General features: G+C 47.7%; 1 protein-coding gene across 2 annotated transcripts in view; it reads right to left on the bottom strand.

The window, feature by feature from the left end:
- The window catches only part of CRIM1 (cysteine rich transmembrane BMP regulator 1), a 179,446-nt gene that overhangs the window by 66,255 nt on the left and 93,607 nt on the right, over window positions 1-19,584 (bottom strand). For both annotated transcript variants that reach the window (XM_036262671.1, XM_036262670.1), the window contains exon 5: window positions 9,179-9,300. In XM_036262671.1, coding sequence (XP_036118564.1) covers window positions 9,179-9,300 — 122 coding nt within the window. The remainder of the gene's footprint in view (window positions 1-9,178; window positions 9,301-19,584) is intronic.

Genomic DNA, 19,584 nt, shown 5'->3' with positions numbered 1-19,584 from the left:
CAGATATAGAAATCCTCAAAAAAATACTAGTGTGAATCCGGAGACATATAAAAAACATTAAGTACCATGACCAACTGGGATTTATTCCAAGAATGCAAAGTTGGTTTAACATCCAAAAATCAATGAATGTAATATAGCATGTCAATAAAAGACAAACACACACACACACTCAACTCAATGACACGGAAAAATCATTTGACAGAAGCATATACCTTTTCATAACAAAAACATTCAATAAATTAGGACTAGAAGGGATCATCCTCAACTTGGTAAACAGTGTCTATGAGAAACTCGCAGTTAAAGTCACATTCAGGAGTGAAAGACGGAATGCGTTCCCCCTAAGATTGGGAGTAAGACAGTATGTCCACTCTCACCACGACGACTCAGCATTGTATTAGAGGTTCTAGCTAAGGCTATTAGGGAAGAAAAGAAAAAGTATCCAGATTGGAAAGGAAGATTTAAAACTACCTTTGGTAGCAAATGACAAGATCTTATATATTAAAAAAAAAAAAATCGAATCCATTAAAACACTATCAAACTAATTAAGAAGTTCAATAAAATTTCAGGGTAAAATTGCAGCTCAAATAAATTGTGTATCTATATGCTAGCAATGAACAATCTGACAATGATGTTAAAAAACAATCCCATTTACAACAACATCAAAAAGAATAAAATATCTAGTAACAGATTTAATAAGTGAAGCACAGAACTTGTAGTCTGAAAACTACAAGACTGTGTTTAAGGAAATGAAAGAAGGCCTAAATAAATAGAAAGACATCCCATGTTCACGAATTGGAAGATAATACTGTAAAGATAAAAATATTCCTGAAATTGATCTACACATTCAATGCAATCCCTATCAGAACACTAGCTACTGCTTTTGTAGAAATTACAAGTCAATTCCAAAATTCATATGAAAATGCAAGGGACCCAGAATCGTCAAAACAATATTGAAAAGAAGAACCGAGTTGGAGGACTCTGACTTCCTGATTTCAAGACCTACCAAAATGCTACAGTAATTATGATAGTGTGGTACTGGCATGGGAACAGATACACAGTGCAACGGACTTGAGTTTAGAAATAAACTCTTACATTTATCGACTTTTGATAGGGTGCCAAGACAATTCATTGAGGGAAGGAATTGTCTTATCAACAAATGGTGCGGGAAAACAGATATCCACTTGGGAAGAAAAGTGAGAATGAACCTCTGTGTGTCATATCATATAAAAAAATGAACTCAAGATGAATCACAGAGCTATGATCTCATTGTTACAGCCACAACTACAGAGCTTTTAGATTAGAACAAAACAGGAGTAAATATCTTTGTGACTTTAGGCAATGGTCTCCTAGATATGACACCAAAAACACAAGCAACAAAAGTGAAAAAGAATTCAACTGGATTCCATCAACTCTTATGCTTCAAAGAACACCACTGAGAAAAGTATAAAGGTAACCCAGAATGGAAGAAAATATCTGCAAATCATACAAAGGCGTTGTATCCAGAATACATAAAGTACTCTTGTAACTCAACAATAAAAAATAATCCAAACTGAAAAATGAACAAACATTTGAATAGACCCTGTTCCAAGTAAGACACAGAAAAGGCCAATAATCATATGAAAAGATGCTTAGCGTCTTTAGTTTTTAGGAAATACAAATCAAAGTCATAGTGAGACACCACTTCCTGTGCGCAGATGGCTATAATGAAGAAGATACAGACAATGACAAGTACTGATGAGGATGTGCAAAAACTGGATTCATGTGAAGGTATAGCTGTTCTCAGAAACAGCTTGACAGTTCCTCAAAATGTTAGACACAGAGTTACCATATAACCCAGCAACTCCAAGAGAAATGAAAATATACAGCAACATAAAAACGTGTATACTAATGTTCATAGCAGCATTGGTCACAAGAGCCAAAAAAGGGAAACCACCACAATGCTCCAGGTCCAGCATCTGATGCATGGATAAACAAAATGTGGTATCTCCATACAATGCAATATTTCTTGGCTACAGAAAAGAATGCAGTTCTGATACATGCTATTAACACAAATGAACCTTGAGCATTAAGTCAAAGACGCAGGTCACAAAAGAACTACTGTATAATTCTATTTATATTAAATGCCCACAACAGGCACATCTGCAGAGACAGAAAAACAGATTACTGGTTGCCCAGGGCTGGGGGCTTTGGGAGGAAATGGGAAGGGACTACTACCGAGTTCCAGAGCACTGGGCGGGCTTACGAAAGTGTTTTAAAATTGACTGTGATGTTTTACAATTGACACAACTGTGAATATATTAAAAACAAAACAATGAATTGTACAACTTCACTTAATAAATTGCATAGTATGTGTTTCAATAAATCTAATACAATCAAAACACTCTCAAGCTGAAGAAAGTTCTCCTGAGCTAACCCACTCTATTTTTTAATCAATCAATTAATTAATTTCCTCACCTGAGGACATTTTTGCATTTATCTTCAGATAGAGTGGGAGAAAGAGGAAGAGAAAGAAACATCAATATGAGAGAGACACATCGAGTGGTTGCCACCCACACGACCCCAACCGGGGCCAGAGACAAACTGCAACCGAAGTACTGCCCTTAGTGGGAACGGAACCCGGAACTCTCTGGTCCTGGGGCCGACACTCTCACTGCTGAGCCAAACCGGCCAGGGCACCCACTCTATTGAATAAGGTGAGGAAAACTGGATTGTGATACACGTATCTCCCACGGACTCCTCTGTCCAACATCATTTCTTAGTATGTCACCTTACATGTTCAAAACAGACTCTCACTGCATTTTAATCTGAGCATATTTACATTTGTATTGTACTTAAGGACAATGACTTTCTCATTGGGTTTTGTAACAATCCTATAGGGAAGACAGAACAAGTATTAATGTCCATTTCTTCAAAGAGGAAAATGAAATTTAAAGAGACTTGGTGACTTGCCTAAAGCCACATAACCAGCCACAGCCAAGCTGCGAGTTATGCTGACAGGTTATAAATATGTTTGAATTTCTACCCCAGTGCATGGTGGATGTACTATTCCTCCCCCCACCCCCACCCCAGAAAATCAATGTTAGGTTAAAAGAAATCATCTCCTAGCTCAGAATCTATCTATATACATGTAGCCATGCAATCTGAGCAGAAATGGGAAGGATCTGGGAAGTCAGACCACAAGTTCCAAAATACAGAAAATGAGGTGCTTCTCCAAATCAGACCTACGTGCTGGGCACTGAGGCAAAAGACTGTACTCTCACAAGGCTGAGAATCCATTCAAATGGGAAGAAAAAACTTTTAAATAAACCAATCACTATCAATTACTTAGTTAATCAACCACATCTATCTCTGGGTGAAGCCACAAGTCTGGGTGCAAGACTTGAAGCCAGGAGGGAAGATTCTGGTGAGGCAGTGGTTCCACTGAACATGTCGTGAGGGAGGGGTGTGCTGACGCTACAGCGGGAGGGGAGGACGGGGTCGGGTCCGAGGCCGTCAGGTCTCACGACGTAATGCCAGAGAGCAAGGGCGTGGAATTTAAGGGGATGGACGGCCCAAAACACATGGCCTAGAAAACACAATCAATGCTTTAGGATAAAAAAAGAAAAATCAAACATAATGAAATGCCTGTTTGATGTCGAGAGAAATCTAGAGGCTCTTCAGCAAAATGCATAATGAAAAGGCTGGCAGTGGTCTCTGCGGGGCAACAACCAATCCTTCTTTGCCTGCGGGGGTGGGGGGTGCGCACGTCGGAGCAGCATGGAGCCCATCACAGCGTCCGCAACAGGACAATTTGCACGGCGTCGAAAAGAAAAAATACTGCAAGGAGATAATTTACCAGGTAATTTGTACTTTTTAATGCAGAGATGTATAACAAGTGTCTTTTTGTGTTTTGTGTCTGCCCAATTATATTTTATGTTTCTAAGTTCTGAAATCTTCTCTTCCCTCTTTAATATATTCCAGAACTCCTGAGAAAGAGCCCGGTAGTATTGACAGTGAATAACCTCTCCTGCCTGCCAAATCACACTGATTGGCAGATGGTGATAGGTATATAATTTTAATGAAGGAAAGGACTAAAATGTAGAACTTCATGTCAGCTGTGAATAAATCTAAATAGACACATTGTTGCTTTTTCTCTTCAATCTCCCAGGAGAAAGTGGCTAATACCTTGCTCTCCTCCCCTGGCATGGGGAGGGGAGGGGGATGGGGGGGTGAGCTGCACAGGAAGCCCAGTGGGTAGACATCATAAGCCGAAAGATGACTATATAACAGAAGAGAAACGTCTGAAAATTTCTTCGTGAGTCAACAGCAGACTGATACAATCACAAGGACAGGGTTCATGGATGAAAATCTTTCTTCCCTATGGGGGAAGGGAGTTGGTGTGCTGCCCTATGCCAAGCAGATAACGATTTTGGGATAAGGAAAAGGGAACAATACCTACAAAGGATTGCAAAAAGGCTGTATCACTCTTAAGCAAAATTAGCTTGATAAGAAGGCCCAGGAACAGGATGGGTGCTCGATAAATGCAAAGTCAGTGGAACATTTCTCTCAACGTGTCAGCTTCTCTCCAGGACCGTGGGAATGAACAGTATGTCCTTAGGAACATTACTGAGCATTACCGCTATGCAGACGATGGGTTCTCAATAGATGTTTTTGTACTAATTTTCTATTAACAGCCTTCAGGTCTGAGTTTCCAAGGCCAGACTTTTACGTGAGGACCACACTGACTTTGGAGAGGCTCTCCTGTGATTGACCCATTTTACATGTTTGTTTCTGAGGCTGGAAGAGTCAGTGTTTAGCTATGACGCTCAAACCAAAAATGTTCTACTTTATTTAGATTTTTGTCATATACACTGGATCCCTGAGATGTCAAACCCCGATGCCCCCAGGAGATGGCAGAGGGGCGAGGGTAAGTCAACAGGATGCACAAGATCGAGAACACGTCCATCGGAAAGGAAGGGCCGTCATTCACTCCAGCTGACAGGCGACAGGTTTTGTCTGGGCTGCAGCAGACACAGGACGGTTTTCTAAGGGTGCCTGTGCTGGCTCCACCACTGCTATGAAAATCACCCTTGTAAGTGATGACTTTGATGGCGTCGAAGTTTACACAAAAGAACTCAAGCACATCAGCTGCTCCTTGGTTCCTCAACAACAGGGTTCTCGTCCAGCCAACACCACACAAGTCTCCCTTTGGCCCTCATCAGAGATGCAGTCACAACCTGTCACAACCCGGCTCGCAACCCTCCCAGCCTTCCACCAAACCCAAACCAGTACAAGCCAAACCGCAAGGGGAGGTGATGTTTATAGAGAATGTTAGGTCCACCTATTCATCCGGGCGAAGGTTTTCAAAGCTCAGGAGTTCTTGGATTTTTCTGTGAACATTTTATAATCTTGTATTTTCACTTTTATGTGTATCTTTAAGAAAATAAGAATGCAAGCACGTGGGTCATCTGAATGGACGCTCGGGAACTGCCATAGGTTTAAGCTACCTGAGCTGGGCTTTCCGCATTCATTCCTCTGTGCGGGGGAACTCTCAAAATTGAGATATCACGCTACAGGCATCTAGCTTCCAGCTTATATCCAAATGACCTCTGAGAACTGCTTTCACGGAGATGCATTTTCATATTTTGCCTTTGCTTTTTATTGAGAAGAGTAGCCACAGAACACCGGGGTCTGCATGGCGGTAGTAGAACGACAGGGGATATTATCTACCGCATCCTCTCACGTTTCCGTATGAGAAGAGTGAAACTGGAATAGTGATCCCTTTTCACTTGGTGGCCAGGAAGCTGGAGCCTGCCGTGATGTTTAACTCCAGCGATTGGACAGATGGAGACTCACAGCCTGACCACCTGTGTGGGAGCTTTCTTTTTGCTTTTCACTCTCAACCTTTCAGTACTGCACGTTTCTGATTCTCCTTGTTCATTAATATTTCACCACTATGTTATTGTACCTGTTCTCGCCGTGAAGTTGCCTCAGACCCTTTGTGGATAAGCAAGGCTTCACACACACACACACACACACGCACCACAGAGCTTTGCTTTTCTAGGTGATGATGATACATCTTTGATATGTAATATCCTTTGATGGTAACCTTATGACAACAGCAAGACTTTCTGGGGCACTAGTGCAAATAAATGAACACCCCCCCCCAATATATGTGTGTGTGTACGTGTGCATCATGTGCATGTATATGTCAAAAGAGTCAAATACAGATTTTGAGACAGAAGGTCCTTAAACATTATTCTGCAGGATTATGAATGTTCACAATATTAGAGATTCTAGTCTCATCTACAACTGAATGACTGATATAGTGACACTAACATCAGGACAAGAAATAAGACACAGATTACCCAACACGTTTACGGTGGCAAGAAAGAGGCACCACTGAAAACACGGAAAGTTCCTTCCGCAGATGGCAGGGCTGCTCCTGGGCTCAGAGCTCCATAAAAAGTGAGGCTGTGCCCCATGTTCGTAGCAGCACTATTTACAGTAGCTGAGATCTGGAAACAGCCCAAGTGTCCATCAGTAGACGAATGGATAACAAAGCTGTGGTACATATACACAATGGAGTACTACGCAGCTGTAAGAAAGATCTCTTATCCTTTGAGATGACATGGAGGGACCTGGAAAGTATTATTCTAAGTGAAATAAGCCAAGCAGAAAAAGACAAATACCACATGATCCCACTTATTTGTGGAATATAATGAACATAACAGTCTGAGGAATACAGTAGACCCAGAGATGTGGAAGTGGGGTACAGACTGACAACTCTCAGAAAAGGGAGTCGTGGGGGGAGGGAAGAGATAAACCACAGAACTTATATGCACGTACGCATAGCTGATGGACACAGACAACAAAGCCAGGGATGGGGTGGGGGGGATAGGGAGGAGGGTGTCAATGGGGTAAAAAAAGGAGAAACATCTGTAACAAAAATAAAATTAAAAAATAATAATAATAATAATAATAAAGTGAGGCTATAAACCGGAGCAGGCCCTGGAGACGAGCCCAGGCCACGGCGATGGGGTTGTCACTATCAGCTGTCCGGGTCACACCACATTGGAGCAAGATGAAAAGTTCACATCCCGAAAAGACAGCCATGGTACGGGTCCCTACAACCAAGAAGCAAGGGAAGAAGAAAGGCACCCCTCCTCGTCATCCAGAGGTCACGACAGCAGATGGTGTTGCCAGAGATGGTATTTGTAGGGGACAAATGACTTAAGTCTCAAGTGTAGGGCAGTGGAAGACAGAGCAATCCCACAAAGCACACCCTCTGTGGGCTGGTGCAAAACTAAGAGGGAACTAAGATGGTCTATATCAGATCCCTCCCTCACCCACCCGACAAAACCCGGGTGCCCTCCGTGCGGCAGACAGCCGGCGGGACACACGGATGTCCTCTGGCAGTTCAGATTCGGGAACGGGAGACGGACAGCACACTTGTGTGGTGAGGAGAACTGGAAGAGAACACATCTGAGATGCTGCCGGCCCAGGCTAAGGGCGACCATTTCCATCTCAAATGGTGTCAATAAAATACAGAAAATCACCTACAATCAATGAAACTACAGTGGTACCAGAGATAAAAGGTCTGCTTAGCCATTTGCTGGTGTTGAGCAGACATGACTACTGGCTGGCTGATGATGTGGGTGTGGAGAAGCAGTGAGAGACTTACGGAGGGACAAGGAAACTTTTCTGCACCTGGGCTCGTATGTGTAAGGTCCTTAGGTCCAGAAGCTCACCTCACTTTCTCTATTCCCTGGAATGTCCAGGTGGGAATACAAAATAATAGGACTGTTTGCTCTTGAGACACAATTCCAAGTGCTTCTCACAGAAAACCTCACTTAATTTACTGTTAATTACTCTGTTTTACAGATGTGGAAATTGAGGCCCAGGAAGACCCATTTCAAACTGAGGCCGTTTGGTTCCTGTCCGTGTTCTCTCCTAAGCACAAAGCCACGCTGCGAGCGTTCCGTCAGAGCAGAACAACGCGTGGCCACCGGACTACACCCACAGGGCACGGTGAGACAGCTGCCATCCAACCTTGCTCGTGGGGGCGGGAGGCCAGGGAGGCGGGCAGACAACCTTCTGAACTGACTCTCACAGGCAACAGTCAGTACGATGTTTCCATGTGTGCGGTTCTGCTGTATTTGTCCCATTCCGTCTTCATGTCCCCTGGGAGTCAGGCACTGACAAAGTAATGCTCTGAGATTACTGATGTCTCACTTGAGTTTTACCCTTTTTTAAAAATAATTTTGTTGTTGTTAATCCTCACTTGAGGATATTTTTCCATTGACTTTTAGAGAGAGTGGAAGGGAGGGAGGGAGGCAGGGAGAGAGAGAAACATCGATGTGAGAGCAATACATCACTTGGTTGCCTCTCACACGACCCTGACCGAGGCTGGGGATCGAACCTGCAAACCCAGGTACGTGCCCTTGACCCTTTGGTCCTCGGGCCGATGCTCTAACCATTGAGCGAGACCAGCCAGGGCATCACTACAGTGAGTTTCACTCTTCATTTTTCTTCTGAAAATTCTGATAGAGGGGCATTTTAGGTTCTCCTGTCTTCTGGCATTTAACTTCAACGAACACCCTGCCCCCAAACACCAAACCCTCTCACGCAAGGTGAAAGGGAGAGGTGGATTCTATTTGAAGGAATCTTGTGACTGCAGAATCCTATTTCTGGGCCACAGGGCTCCAACTGACAGCAGGCCAACGCTGGTGACCAAGCACTGGTCGCAGAGGTTCTCTCTAAGCAGGAAAATGTGCGCCCGGAGGCTCAATGTCTTTTCTTTTCACACTGCGGTAGCTCCGCGTGGTGCTGGTCCCACCTGTTACCTCCCGACAGCACCGAGATGGGGAGATGACAGGAGCAGTGTGATCACAGCATTATGGTTTTTCCCTGAAATCCTGAAATTGCTGTGCTACTGAAACCCAGCAGAATATGACAGCTCCATGCAATCTGCTATTACGTTTCCCAGATCCTCTCTCTGGTGGATGGAACGATGATGCCCTGACGTCCGTGACCGCACGCTGGGATCGTAACCGAACCTCCTTTCTGAGCGAGTTTCATCAAGTCCCTGAGTATATGCCCTGCTGTATAAAAGGCAGACACCGCTGGATTGAACCTGCCCTCCTCCCCCTCCTCCTGCACAAATGTACACTCTCTGAGAACAAGAGACCCCACGTACCATTAACACATTCAAAGACATCACAGCACTTTCCGGGTGTCCCATCTCCACGAGAGACTATGCGGGGAATGGATCCCACCTCACACACGGGGAAACCACATAAGCCAGAGAGACACTCGCATCTGAAACCAAAGAAAAGGGAAGGAAAACCCCATGAATAAACAACAACATAGAAGTCGGGAGACCACAGAGTGGCTGTGGCAAACTCACTCCACCGTATGACACTGTCCTGTTTATCTGGTGTCGCTGGGGACCAGGGAGGGACATCCCACATAACTAAGGCTCATTACACAATACACACCAAAATTTTAAACTTATACCATTTTGACATAAATATTCCCCAAATGCATTACTTCATTTCTTACTTAACTAGACCACGGTTGAGCATAGCCACCTCTCGTGACGCAGGCCACGCACAGGCACACGCGTGTTACCCCAGAAACCAGCGAGGCTTGGACGGGCTGAGGAGTGCTCCTGAGCCCAAGGGCCCGTCTTGCCGCTTTGTTGCTGCCTTTTGGGTATTTTTCAGAGATTTTCCTGGCTCTTCTTTCAACTATTTAGTTACTGGCTTTCCAGTTTTCTTTTCTTTCTTTGTGTGTGTGTGAGTGTGACTGTGTCTAGTAGCAACCTCATGTGGATCCACACTGAGTAATTTATAATTGTGTCTAACAAGAAACAGACTGACTGAAGACGGAAGAGCTCTGTGCAAATAAAGGGCCCGAGCTTCTGTAAGTGGACCTCGTGCCAGCCCTTTGGAAGAGGCCCTTCCGAGCCGCCGTGTGCATTTCTCAGCACCGGCACCGGCAGGGGGCTTGCTCTCCCCCACCACTGCCGCTCTGCCGCGGAACTTGCCAAAACGCAGAGAGACAGGGCAGGGCAAACGCACTGGGAGCCAAGTGGTCCGCCGCCTGGCGCGAACCTGCTAGGAAGAACGAGGGGGCAGGCAAGGAGATGCTCGGGCAGCAGGGCGTCAGGACGTGAACGCCACACAGGGCGGAGCGGCTCGCCACCTGCTCTGGAACTCTCCTGGGGACAAGCGTGGTCAGAGGGCGGAGAGGATGACAGAAGTGAAAGAAACATATCCTACAAAGAGACATCCTTACAGGAGATATGTGGGTACTTATGGACAGTGTGGGTCAAGATGAGAAGGTAACATGCCCAGCAGAGAAGGACTCTTAACACATTCATTAATTCTGTTTTATTCCCCTTCTTATGTGATTCTTTTGTTCCTCTATCACTCTTCAGATCTTTAATAAATTAAACTATTCCGGAGTCCACGACCACCTCAGTAATCAGGTCCAGAGGTGTTAAGTACATCTCTAGTTAACCGCAGAACTAAAAGGAAACAAATGGAAGTTAAAATATGCACCAACGGTCATTGAAGCCACAGGAAAGGTGTGAAGGCCCTCGGCCGCCCTCTCAGGCTTCTTCCACATGGGGGACAATTACGCTGGATGCCCGGGAGAAGAGGGTCTTACACAATTAAGGTTTTGCTGCGATGGTATTTCTGCCCATGGCTTAACACAAATGTCTGCCTTTCTCTGAGTGGAGCTGGGAGCTCTTGGTGATAATCTGTATTCCTACAGGACAAGCCCCGCAGTCCCTCGTAGGTTACCCTATCGTCTTTCAGTTTTACACGCCCAGCCACTGCAGTACTAAGCACATAACCGAAACACTGTGATATTACAGTAGCAATAAACTGTTTACATTTATTGCAAGCAACATTCTAAGTACAGAGAGGCCACACCCTGATCTCAGTATCTGGATGTGATCACAATGGAAGATTCCTACAAGAGCTGGGATTCACATTCTTGCCTACTGATGTGTTCCAGTCATGCTAATGTAAACACCAAGAGCATACAATCAACCAAAACAATACGTCTTCATATGTTATCCTTCAACCCCTCAGTGACCTTCACTGAGCAGCACCTGCCCTATGCGCCCGGCTCTGCTAGGCTGCCAGGAATCACGCTGCCCTGAAAACCGGAACTTGTTCTAAGTCCTGTTCCCCGTTAACATTTGATCTGTGTCCCAATATTTAAGTATCTCGTTTCCCTAGAGACGCACACAGGTCCTCTCCAGCATCTTGCAGAAGACCCGAAACTGTCCAAACTGCCCACGACCCCACCTAGAAAAGGAAAACCCTTGAGGCAGAAGTGTCACTTCTAAACCAGAATGCCTGCATTTTAAGGATCCAAGGACTGGTGCCCTGGCCTCGGCTTGCTGGCTGCTCTCACACCCTGCCCTCCTCGCTTCGCCCTTGGCAAGCCCTCGCCACCTGGCTGCCCTCCTTTGACTTCCCGGCTTCCCCTGAACTTGAGGTGAGCGTATGTTAAAGATCATTAGCACCTTAATATAGAAAGAATTGACAGAAAAGGTGAAACTCTGGGCTATGTCAGGTAACTATCAAGCAATTATCTGTGAAGTTGAAACTTCCTGAAACAGCCATTTCTTTGCAGGTTGAAAACAGTCAAATAGCAATTTCACGGAATTCAACATAATAGAGCTGACATGAGTTTTCTTTGACAGAGATGTCTACACTCACTGTCAGATAACAAATGGGGACACCGTCATGACCCTTATTTGCCAAGGAAATGGATGTCTACAAATTAGCTGAGTCCAATGTATTTTTAAAAAGTCTTTAATAAGACTTTTGGATTCTCTGGTTTACCAACAGTGGAGGTAGGCACTCTTCCCTTTTAAAGATGGGGACAGGGAGGCAGAGTTTCAACTACACTGGAATTAAATAAGACTTCCTATCCTATATTTTCCACTGAAAGAGACTAGATTTTTTCCCACCAAGTCATGAAGAAGAAATGCTGAATCACAGAACCAAAGCATGCAAACTATACCTTGTCCTCACCACCTTTTCTCTTCATTTCTATTCTTGTTTCTGCACCCCTCCTCAGTCTCCCTGCTGCCTTTTACCCCAATGCCTGACTAAGGAGCAAGAGAAAACAGGCTCGTGGCAGGCAAGATGACTAACAGGAGGAAGAAAGAGAAGCTTATTAAATTGAGGTCACCGCTTACTCCTCCCTTCTGAAACCCTCCCTCCCTCCATGTCTGGGCTCTGACCTGGTTCCCACTCACCCAAGTCGCTCCTGGTCCCAAACTATGCCATACCCACCCTACGGCTCAGTTCCTGCGCTTCCTAGTTGAAAATCTTCTACTACTTCGCACTTGATCACTTTCTAGCCTCGCATTCCACACTCTCTGGTACCTCTTCCTCTCCCTGCAGTCACATTCTGTCCTACAACACCCTGCCGGGCTGCACGCTCCTCCAGCCCGCACCGCCAGCCGTCTGTCTAGAGTCCACCCGTCGTTCCAGGCCAACCTCAAACAACAGCACACTTTCTAAGGCCCTTCTCTCCCTGTGTTGTGGTGACTCAAGCACTCGTCTTCCCACAAACTCTCTTTGGACCTACCATGTACATTTTTCATTATATACATACTTTTAAAATGAAACAGAACTGAAGATGAATAGAAGAGGAACGATATTAACTAAACAAAACAAAAAGAAAGTGCAAAAGAAAGCACTGGGATTTCTATATTGTCAACTGAAAAAGAAGTCCTTCAGGCAGAGCTGCCTGCGTGATACCCTGGTAACAGAAGTGCTGAGGGCTTTAAAAGTCCCAACTAAAAAACCAAAAACATTAAATAACAGCTTCACTGAGACAACATTCCCAGCGCATTACTATTCACCCCTTTCAGGTGCACAGTCCAGTGGTTTGCGTTCCCAGGGCTGGGCAACCATCACTGCTGCCCTGCGCTCTCCATTCACCCTCTGCCAGCCCCTGGCACCCACTAATCTATGGACTGGCCTATTCTGGACAGTTCATATAAACAGAACTATACAATATATGGGCTAAGGGCTTTTTAACTTTGAACAAGAAGCAACCTGTATTTGCCAGAAATACAATTTGCCAGAAGCTATCTGCCAGGGAAAGCAAGCCTCTAAGTTAGCCCCAGTATAAGATAATGATCAATCACGGTAGCTTATCAATGAAATGCCTGCATGATGTAATCAGAGCTGCAGCCAGGTGGGATGGTGGAGCGGTCTCTCCCTCCGGAACAGGCACTGGATTCAGCCCAGTGGGCAGGAGCGCGGAGAACAATGAGGAACAATGAGGAACGGCACTCAGGCATCATCTCAGCCCCTAGAGGGCACTCCCTTCCTTGGGAGGCCCCTGCTGGCTGGTTCTGCGGGTGCAAAGCGGTGCACACTTCCGCTTGCTTTCGTGTCGTGAGTTTCCTGGACTTACAGTCAGTCCCAGGCAGGCCAGAGGCCGGAGTCCTGGCAGAGCTGACAGGGTGCTTCAGGTCCGGCCTCTCCTTATCTTTCAGCTTCCAGACTCCACCGGTTCCTCCCTAAGCCCCTCAGCGGAGCGACAATGGCAATATGCCATTCCCTCAATCTACCCGCCCCTGCCCCCTATCACTCCGTGCCACGGCTCAATGTCCGCCTGCCTGACCCCTGCCTCACCCTCTCGCCCCTGGTGAATTCCACACAGCCTGAGACCACCCACTCCACAGGCCTTCTGTCATCAGAGGGCAACCAGGCCTGATTTTTCTCCCCCTCTGCCCTTCGATAGTACCCAGGGGCACTGAACTCTTGCAGTGAACCTGCTCATCCTACAAAATCAAAATCCTGCTTTTTCTCCTGTGAAGTCCCCTAGTGCAGGGACACATTTTACTCACCCTGTAAATGAGAACAATGAATGATAAAGGCATCCGAACAGTAATCTGGAATAAATATTTCTTCATGGCTAATAAGCCAGAGGTTAGACTTGTTTTAATAGTTTTTATTTTTACAAATTTTAGACCAAGAGCTAATAGGTACACTGCTTTTCAAAATTGGTGTGTGGAGGGAGACTATGGAGTTGTCTGGAATGCAGATTCCAGTGTGCTACACACAGAGACTGTTTCTCTGCAAGTGTGGGTCAGCGCTCCAGACTCTGCCTGTGGAGGAAGCTTCCCGGGTGACTCCACCGGAGGGAATCCAGGGCGACTTGCTTTTTTTTAATCCTCACCCAAGGACATTTTTCCATTTTTTGTTCAGACAGAGTGGGAGATTTGTTCAGATAGGGGTTCAGGTAGAACCTCTCCCCATCACTGCCACAGTCTGACTCTGGCTCATCCCTGCCTCCTTACTGCCCGCACCCCATCCCTGGAGCAGACCAGTCACACAGTCCAGGCTGGCCACCTCCCCCTCCTCGCCCTCTTTCCCCTCACCAAGAACCTCAATCTTCAGAGAGAGAGAGAGAAATACCGACGTGAAAAGGACACATCGAGTGGTCGCCACCCACATGACCCAACCAGGGCTGGGGACAAACTGCAACCGAGGTACGTACCCTTAGTGGGAACCAAACCCAGGTCTCTCTGGACCACAGGCCGACGCTCTAACCGCTGAGCCAAACCAGCCAGGGCCAGGGAGACTTTCTGAGAAACTCCTGGAGGTGCAGGGTCTTGGCTGCCACTGTTTAATCTGCACTTCCCATTGAAAAAAACCAAGGTCAACTGGTTTTAACATTTTAATGAGAGTGACGATTATTAGCACTTGCTCCTGATCATTTACAATAAAGACTCCATCCTGTGAGACAGGTGCAGTGAAGAAAAGAACAACTTACTTTACTATCCAACACAATCATCCACCAGAAAATGTGTGACCACTAGCAGGCCACTTAAACTGGGATGCTCAGTGTTCTCAGCCATAAAATGAGATGGTTGAACCATTAATGAGCTTTCTTCTAACTATAAAACCCCCGCAGTTCTATTATTGCCCACCTCTCCCCATCCCTGCCTCCTTACTGCCCGCACCCCGTCCCTGGAGCAGACCAGTCACACGGTCCAGGCTGGCCACCTCCCGCTCCTCGCCCTCTTCCCCCCCACCAAGAACCTCAACCTTCATACCCGGCTCCTCTGCTGCTCTTTCCCCCTTCCTACGAAAGAAGACCGAGCAATGCAGGAGAAGAAACCACACACCCAGCCCTGGTGTCTGCTCTCGCTAGGCTTGTCTTCATAACCAAGCTACGGCTTCGGTCCTAAATGGAAGAACCAGGAGTCTGTTTGGCCAGAACGACTGAAGGACCACAGAGGATGCTAAGCCACAGGGAATTGCTAGAAGGGGCCGTAGGGCCGAGGAGTCCTCTCTGCCATTCCCATGCCCCTGGAATGTGCCCCGTGGTGGGTGCCCCGTGGAGCTGGGGTGAATGTCATTCTGATATCCCTGTGATAAACTCCTTCTGCAGGGGAGATCTGGAAGCAGCAAACCCCCAGGCTCCTCACGTTCCCCAAGCAGATCCTCACCCCTGCCCATATCCTAGAGGAAAAACAGCTCTGTGGGGTCCCTGCAAACAAAGTCTCCCCAAGCTGGATTTATTCCACATCTGAACCGAGTGCTCGAGCCCTCTGAAAGGGGAGAACCACCGCCTACAAATCCAAAGCCACTCTTCAAGGTGGGGGGAGGTCTCCTCTTAGTCAGGAAGCAAGGACACACGAGGAAGCCGAAGGGCAAAGTACCTGTGCAGAGAATTCCAGTGCACAATGAAATAACCGTCAGAAACGGCAACACAATGACACGTGCAACATTCCTGTTCTATTAAAAGTAACTTCCACTTTCATTAAATCGCATGCACTCTCTTTCTACTAATTAAATTTCGCAACTCTTTCCAGGAATGTACACGTTCAGAAAAGAGGCTGCAAATAAAGCATCCAAAAAAAGAAATGGGCTTCCCACCTGGGGGCCAAACCCTCCTTATGGACAACTGCTCTCCTCTCTGTGGAGGTCCTTAGGGTTGTCTTTTCCTCATGTCTCCGCAGGTGGGGCTCACTGCTCTGTCACAAACCCCCTGCCCCTTTCCTTGAGCCGATTCCTGTGAGACCTCCCTACACCGCGCCCACCAAGTGGGAAACTGGTGTCGGCACAGCGAGCTGTGGCCCCGAGGATGTCCCGGCCGCTGTTACCCGCACAATCACAAATGGCACATTCTTCACTTTCCCTTCAGAGACAACAGCAAAGTGACTCTGTGTTTCTTGTCATCATCCTCTCTTATCTTGGGGGCAGGGGCACCTGGAGGTTGCGTTCCAACATAGGGAAGGTGGAAGCTGAGGGCTCTTAGGTCACGTATTCCTTTGCATTTCCTAGTACTGGTAACAGTAATGAAGTCTCTGCGAGCCCTCGGCGGGGTGGTCATTACAGCTCTCCTCTCCCCAGCCTGCTCAAGGGGCTGCCGACTGCGCCCTCCAGGAGGCTGGCACGGGGCTCAGGAACTTACGTTAGGTGCTCAGTTAAAAGAAAGTGGCAAAAATGGTAGGAGAATGAGAGCTGTGAGCCCACGTGGTCCCTATTCGATTTGCAAAATTATGCAGAACCACGCCCCACGGTAAGTAGGTGTGGTGACCAGAAATTGATGGCACCGGTCACACACACTGTCACCTTGATGTGACCTGCTTGGGATCAGAGCTGGGGAAGTTCCCGAGGGACCCAACCCTGGCAGCAGGAAAGCCAGAGGCACAGAAATACCGCTGGGCAGAACCCCCAGGGCCCAGGGCCCTGCTGAAGGCTGACTGACATCTGGGCTCTGGCAGGCTTCCTAAGCCGCCCTCGGGCCAGCCCCACAACCGCTCCTGACCCCCAGCAGCCAACGGCCCAGCCTTTTCTTCCTCGGGCTGGGGCTGCGGTGGGCAGGATGGCCTCCGAGAGCGAAGGGGGCGAAGTGAGAGCTGCAGGGACAGCCTGTCAGGAGGGGGATGGCACGTTGCACTTGGGGAGGAGGAGAGTGAGTGTTAATGCAGCAACATAAGGTGATCCCATTTCCAGCCAGAACTGTCACCAGCATGAGAAATGCATGCTCTGGAGCGTGGGGTTGGCTGGTTCTCGTTAACCTCATACCTACTGGCTGAGTGTGTACACGCAGCAGGGCACTGAGCACACGAGGTCTGGCCCTCAGTCCAGGAAGGTGTTGAATAGACACTCACAAATGAGCGCAGTGGGATGTGGACTATCGTCCCCCGCGGCCAGTGAAGACCACCACCGGTGACGTCAGGACTGCCCTTCTATGTGAAAACCTGAGCAGAGTGTCACTGCTGGGGCTGCGCACGCTCCTCCAGAGCCACCTGGGGCTGCGCTGGGGCTGCTCACGCTCCTCCAGAGCCACCTGGGGCTGCGCTGGGGCTGCTCACGCTCCTCCAGAGCCACCTGGGGCTGCGCTGGGGCTGCTCACGCTCCTCCAGAGCCACCTGGGGCTGCGCTGGGGCTGCACCAGCTGCCGTTCCGCGTGCATCCACTTGGATCCACGTGGACTGTCAACGCCCAGGCCTCTCATCCTTGTCACCAGTGCAGAGTGCAGGATCGTCTGGTCTCCCGTCCTCCAGGGGAAGCGCATGCCGACAGGGTCCTGCTCTGCTTCCCAGACCCATCCTTCCACACCGCCTTCTTCCCAACCTTTCCTCTGTGGACAAGCTCTCTCAGCACCTGAACATCACCACAAAGGGCGCCACTCAGATCTCTGCTACTGCCCACCTGGCTCCCCTGAACATGCTGTTTCCTTGCAGTACCTTAAAACCTGGGCTGGAGGGGAGCTCACCCTTCTGAGTTGACCTCTGGCTGACCCCACCTGTTGCTTTCTCTCTGGGGCTGCCCTCCCTCTGTGGCTGTGTCTCCTACCCACTGCCTAAGGGGGTAGGGTTACAGAAAATGCACTCTGACATCAGCCTTAGGCTTAAGTTCTGGCCACTCAGGAGCCATATGACCTGGGGCAAGTCCCATCATCTCTCTAAGCCTCAACTGTACCATGTGTAAAACGGGGTCGTTCAAGTATCCCTATGTCATAGGACAGCTATGCAGATTAAATCAACTGATACACGCAAAGCGCCTCAGGAGAGTGCCTGGGACCCAGGAGCATTCCGCGCCTGCAGGCTCTTTTATGTAATTGTAAGTTGGAAGGCTTCATGTCTGTGTGGGAAAAGCAGTTTCACCCCCCTGACCTCACCTGGTTTTTTAAACTCCAGTGACCTGGCTTCCCCTCCACTTCAGCCAGTCACTCCGATGCTACACTCTCTGAACTCGCTCGAGTCAAACACCTGCACGCTGATCACCATGGTCACCCAGTTCTCATCCCTATGCTCCCCCCACACTGACTCTTCATCCTCACTGGGACACCTACTCCCCAGATCCTTCCCTTTTCTCCTTGGCCAGGGCCTCGTCCTGACTGCACCTCCTTAATGACACAGCCGCAAGCCCCTGGTGGTTACCTGAACCACCATCTCTATGATGCCTTTAAATCTCCTGCCCTTTTAACCTTCCTTCATATCTGGTGCCTTGACCCCCAACCCCAAGTTAGTTAAACCAGGAGGCGGCAAACCTGACCATCTCCAGGAGCTGGGCTGAAATCCTGGAAACATACAAATACAGAGAATATCCCCCTCTGTGGGGGCTTCCCAACCCTTCCATGCAGAAAATGGATGGGCAGTGTTGCTCTGCCTTCCAAATGTTCAAGAGAAGCCAGCTTTTCACAAGAAGCCTTCTAGTTTTCAAATGGTGATCCCTCATTTAAAGACGACCCCTCCCCCACAAAAAAGGCAGAAAGAAAACATGTTTTGGGGTCAGATTTAGCCCCAAGGCTGTCAATTGCAATTTGTGATTCAAACCAATGGCCTCCTCGGCCTCCTCGGGGCTGCTGAGGGCTGCTGGCAGTAGCGGTCCTGTGTCTTCAACACTGATGTCCCTCCTGTCACTAACACCTCCCTTCTTCCCCAAGGATCCCTTCTTCCAGGATGTGTTTTCTGATCAGAGGCACAAAGATTAACAGCTGATGCTGTGCGTCTGTGTGCAGGGCAGTGCGCGGGGCAGACTGTGACGCGCCCAGCAAGTGTGGAGGAGTAGGGCGTGGAGGGAAGGACCTTCCAGGAAGAGCGAAGAACCTACTCAAATGTACGGAGGCAGAAAAGAATACAGTGTGTCTAGGGTGGAGCAAATGGTTCAGCCCACCAGGAGCTTATTATGTGTTGGGAAGGGGACCAAGGGATTTTGCAGGGGGGGGGGGGGTTGCAGGAGATGTGGCTAGAGAGATAGGCAGGGCTGGGTACTTGGGGCTCTTGCATATCACACTAAGAAGCATCTTTAATTGGATGCAACAGGAAAGTAATAAAACATCTTAAACAAGGGATGCGGTCTTGCAAAGGGGAGGTTATCTGAGGAGAAAACAAGAATTGTGATGAATTCTATTCTTCTTGAATCATAAAGATAGGTGGGATCAGAATGTTTTAAGTTGCAAAACATATTAAAAGTTTAAAAAGCAATGACGACAATAGCCTAGAATGCCCTTTCCTCTTTCTCCATCTGCTGAACTCTGACTCATTCTTAAAGATTCAGCTCAAAAGTCAAAACTGACAGTTTTCCGAACTGG

The sequence above is a fragment of the Molossus molossus genome, unplaced genomic scaffold, assembly GCF_014108415.1.
Source record: "Molossus molossus isolate mMolMol1 unplaced genomic scaffold, mMolMol1.p scaffold_m16_p_15, whole genome shotgun sequence".
Taxonomy (NCBI): domain Eukaryota; kingdom Metazoa; phylum Chordata; class Mammalia; order Chiroptera; family Molossidae; genus Molossus; species Molossus molossus.
This window is presented reverse-complemented; position numbering and strand designations above follow the sequence as displayed.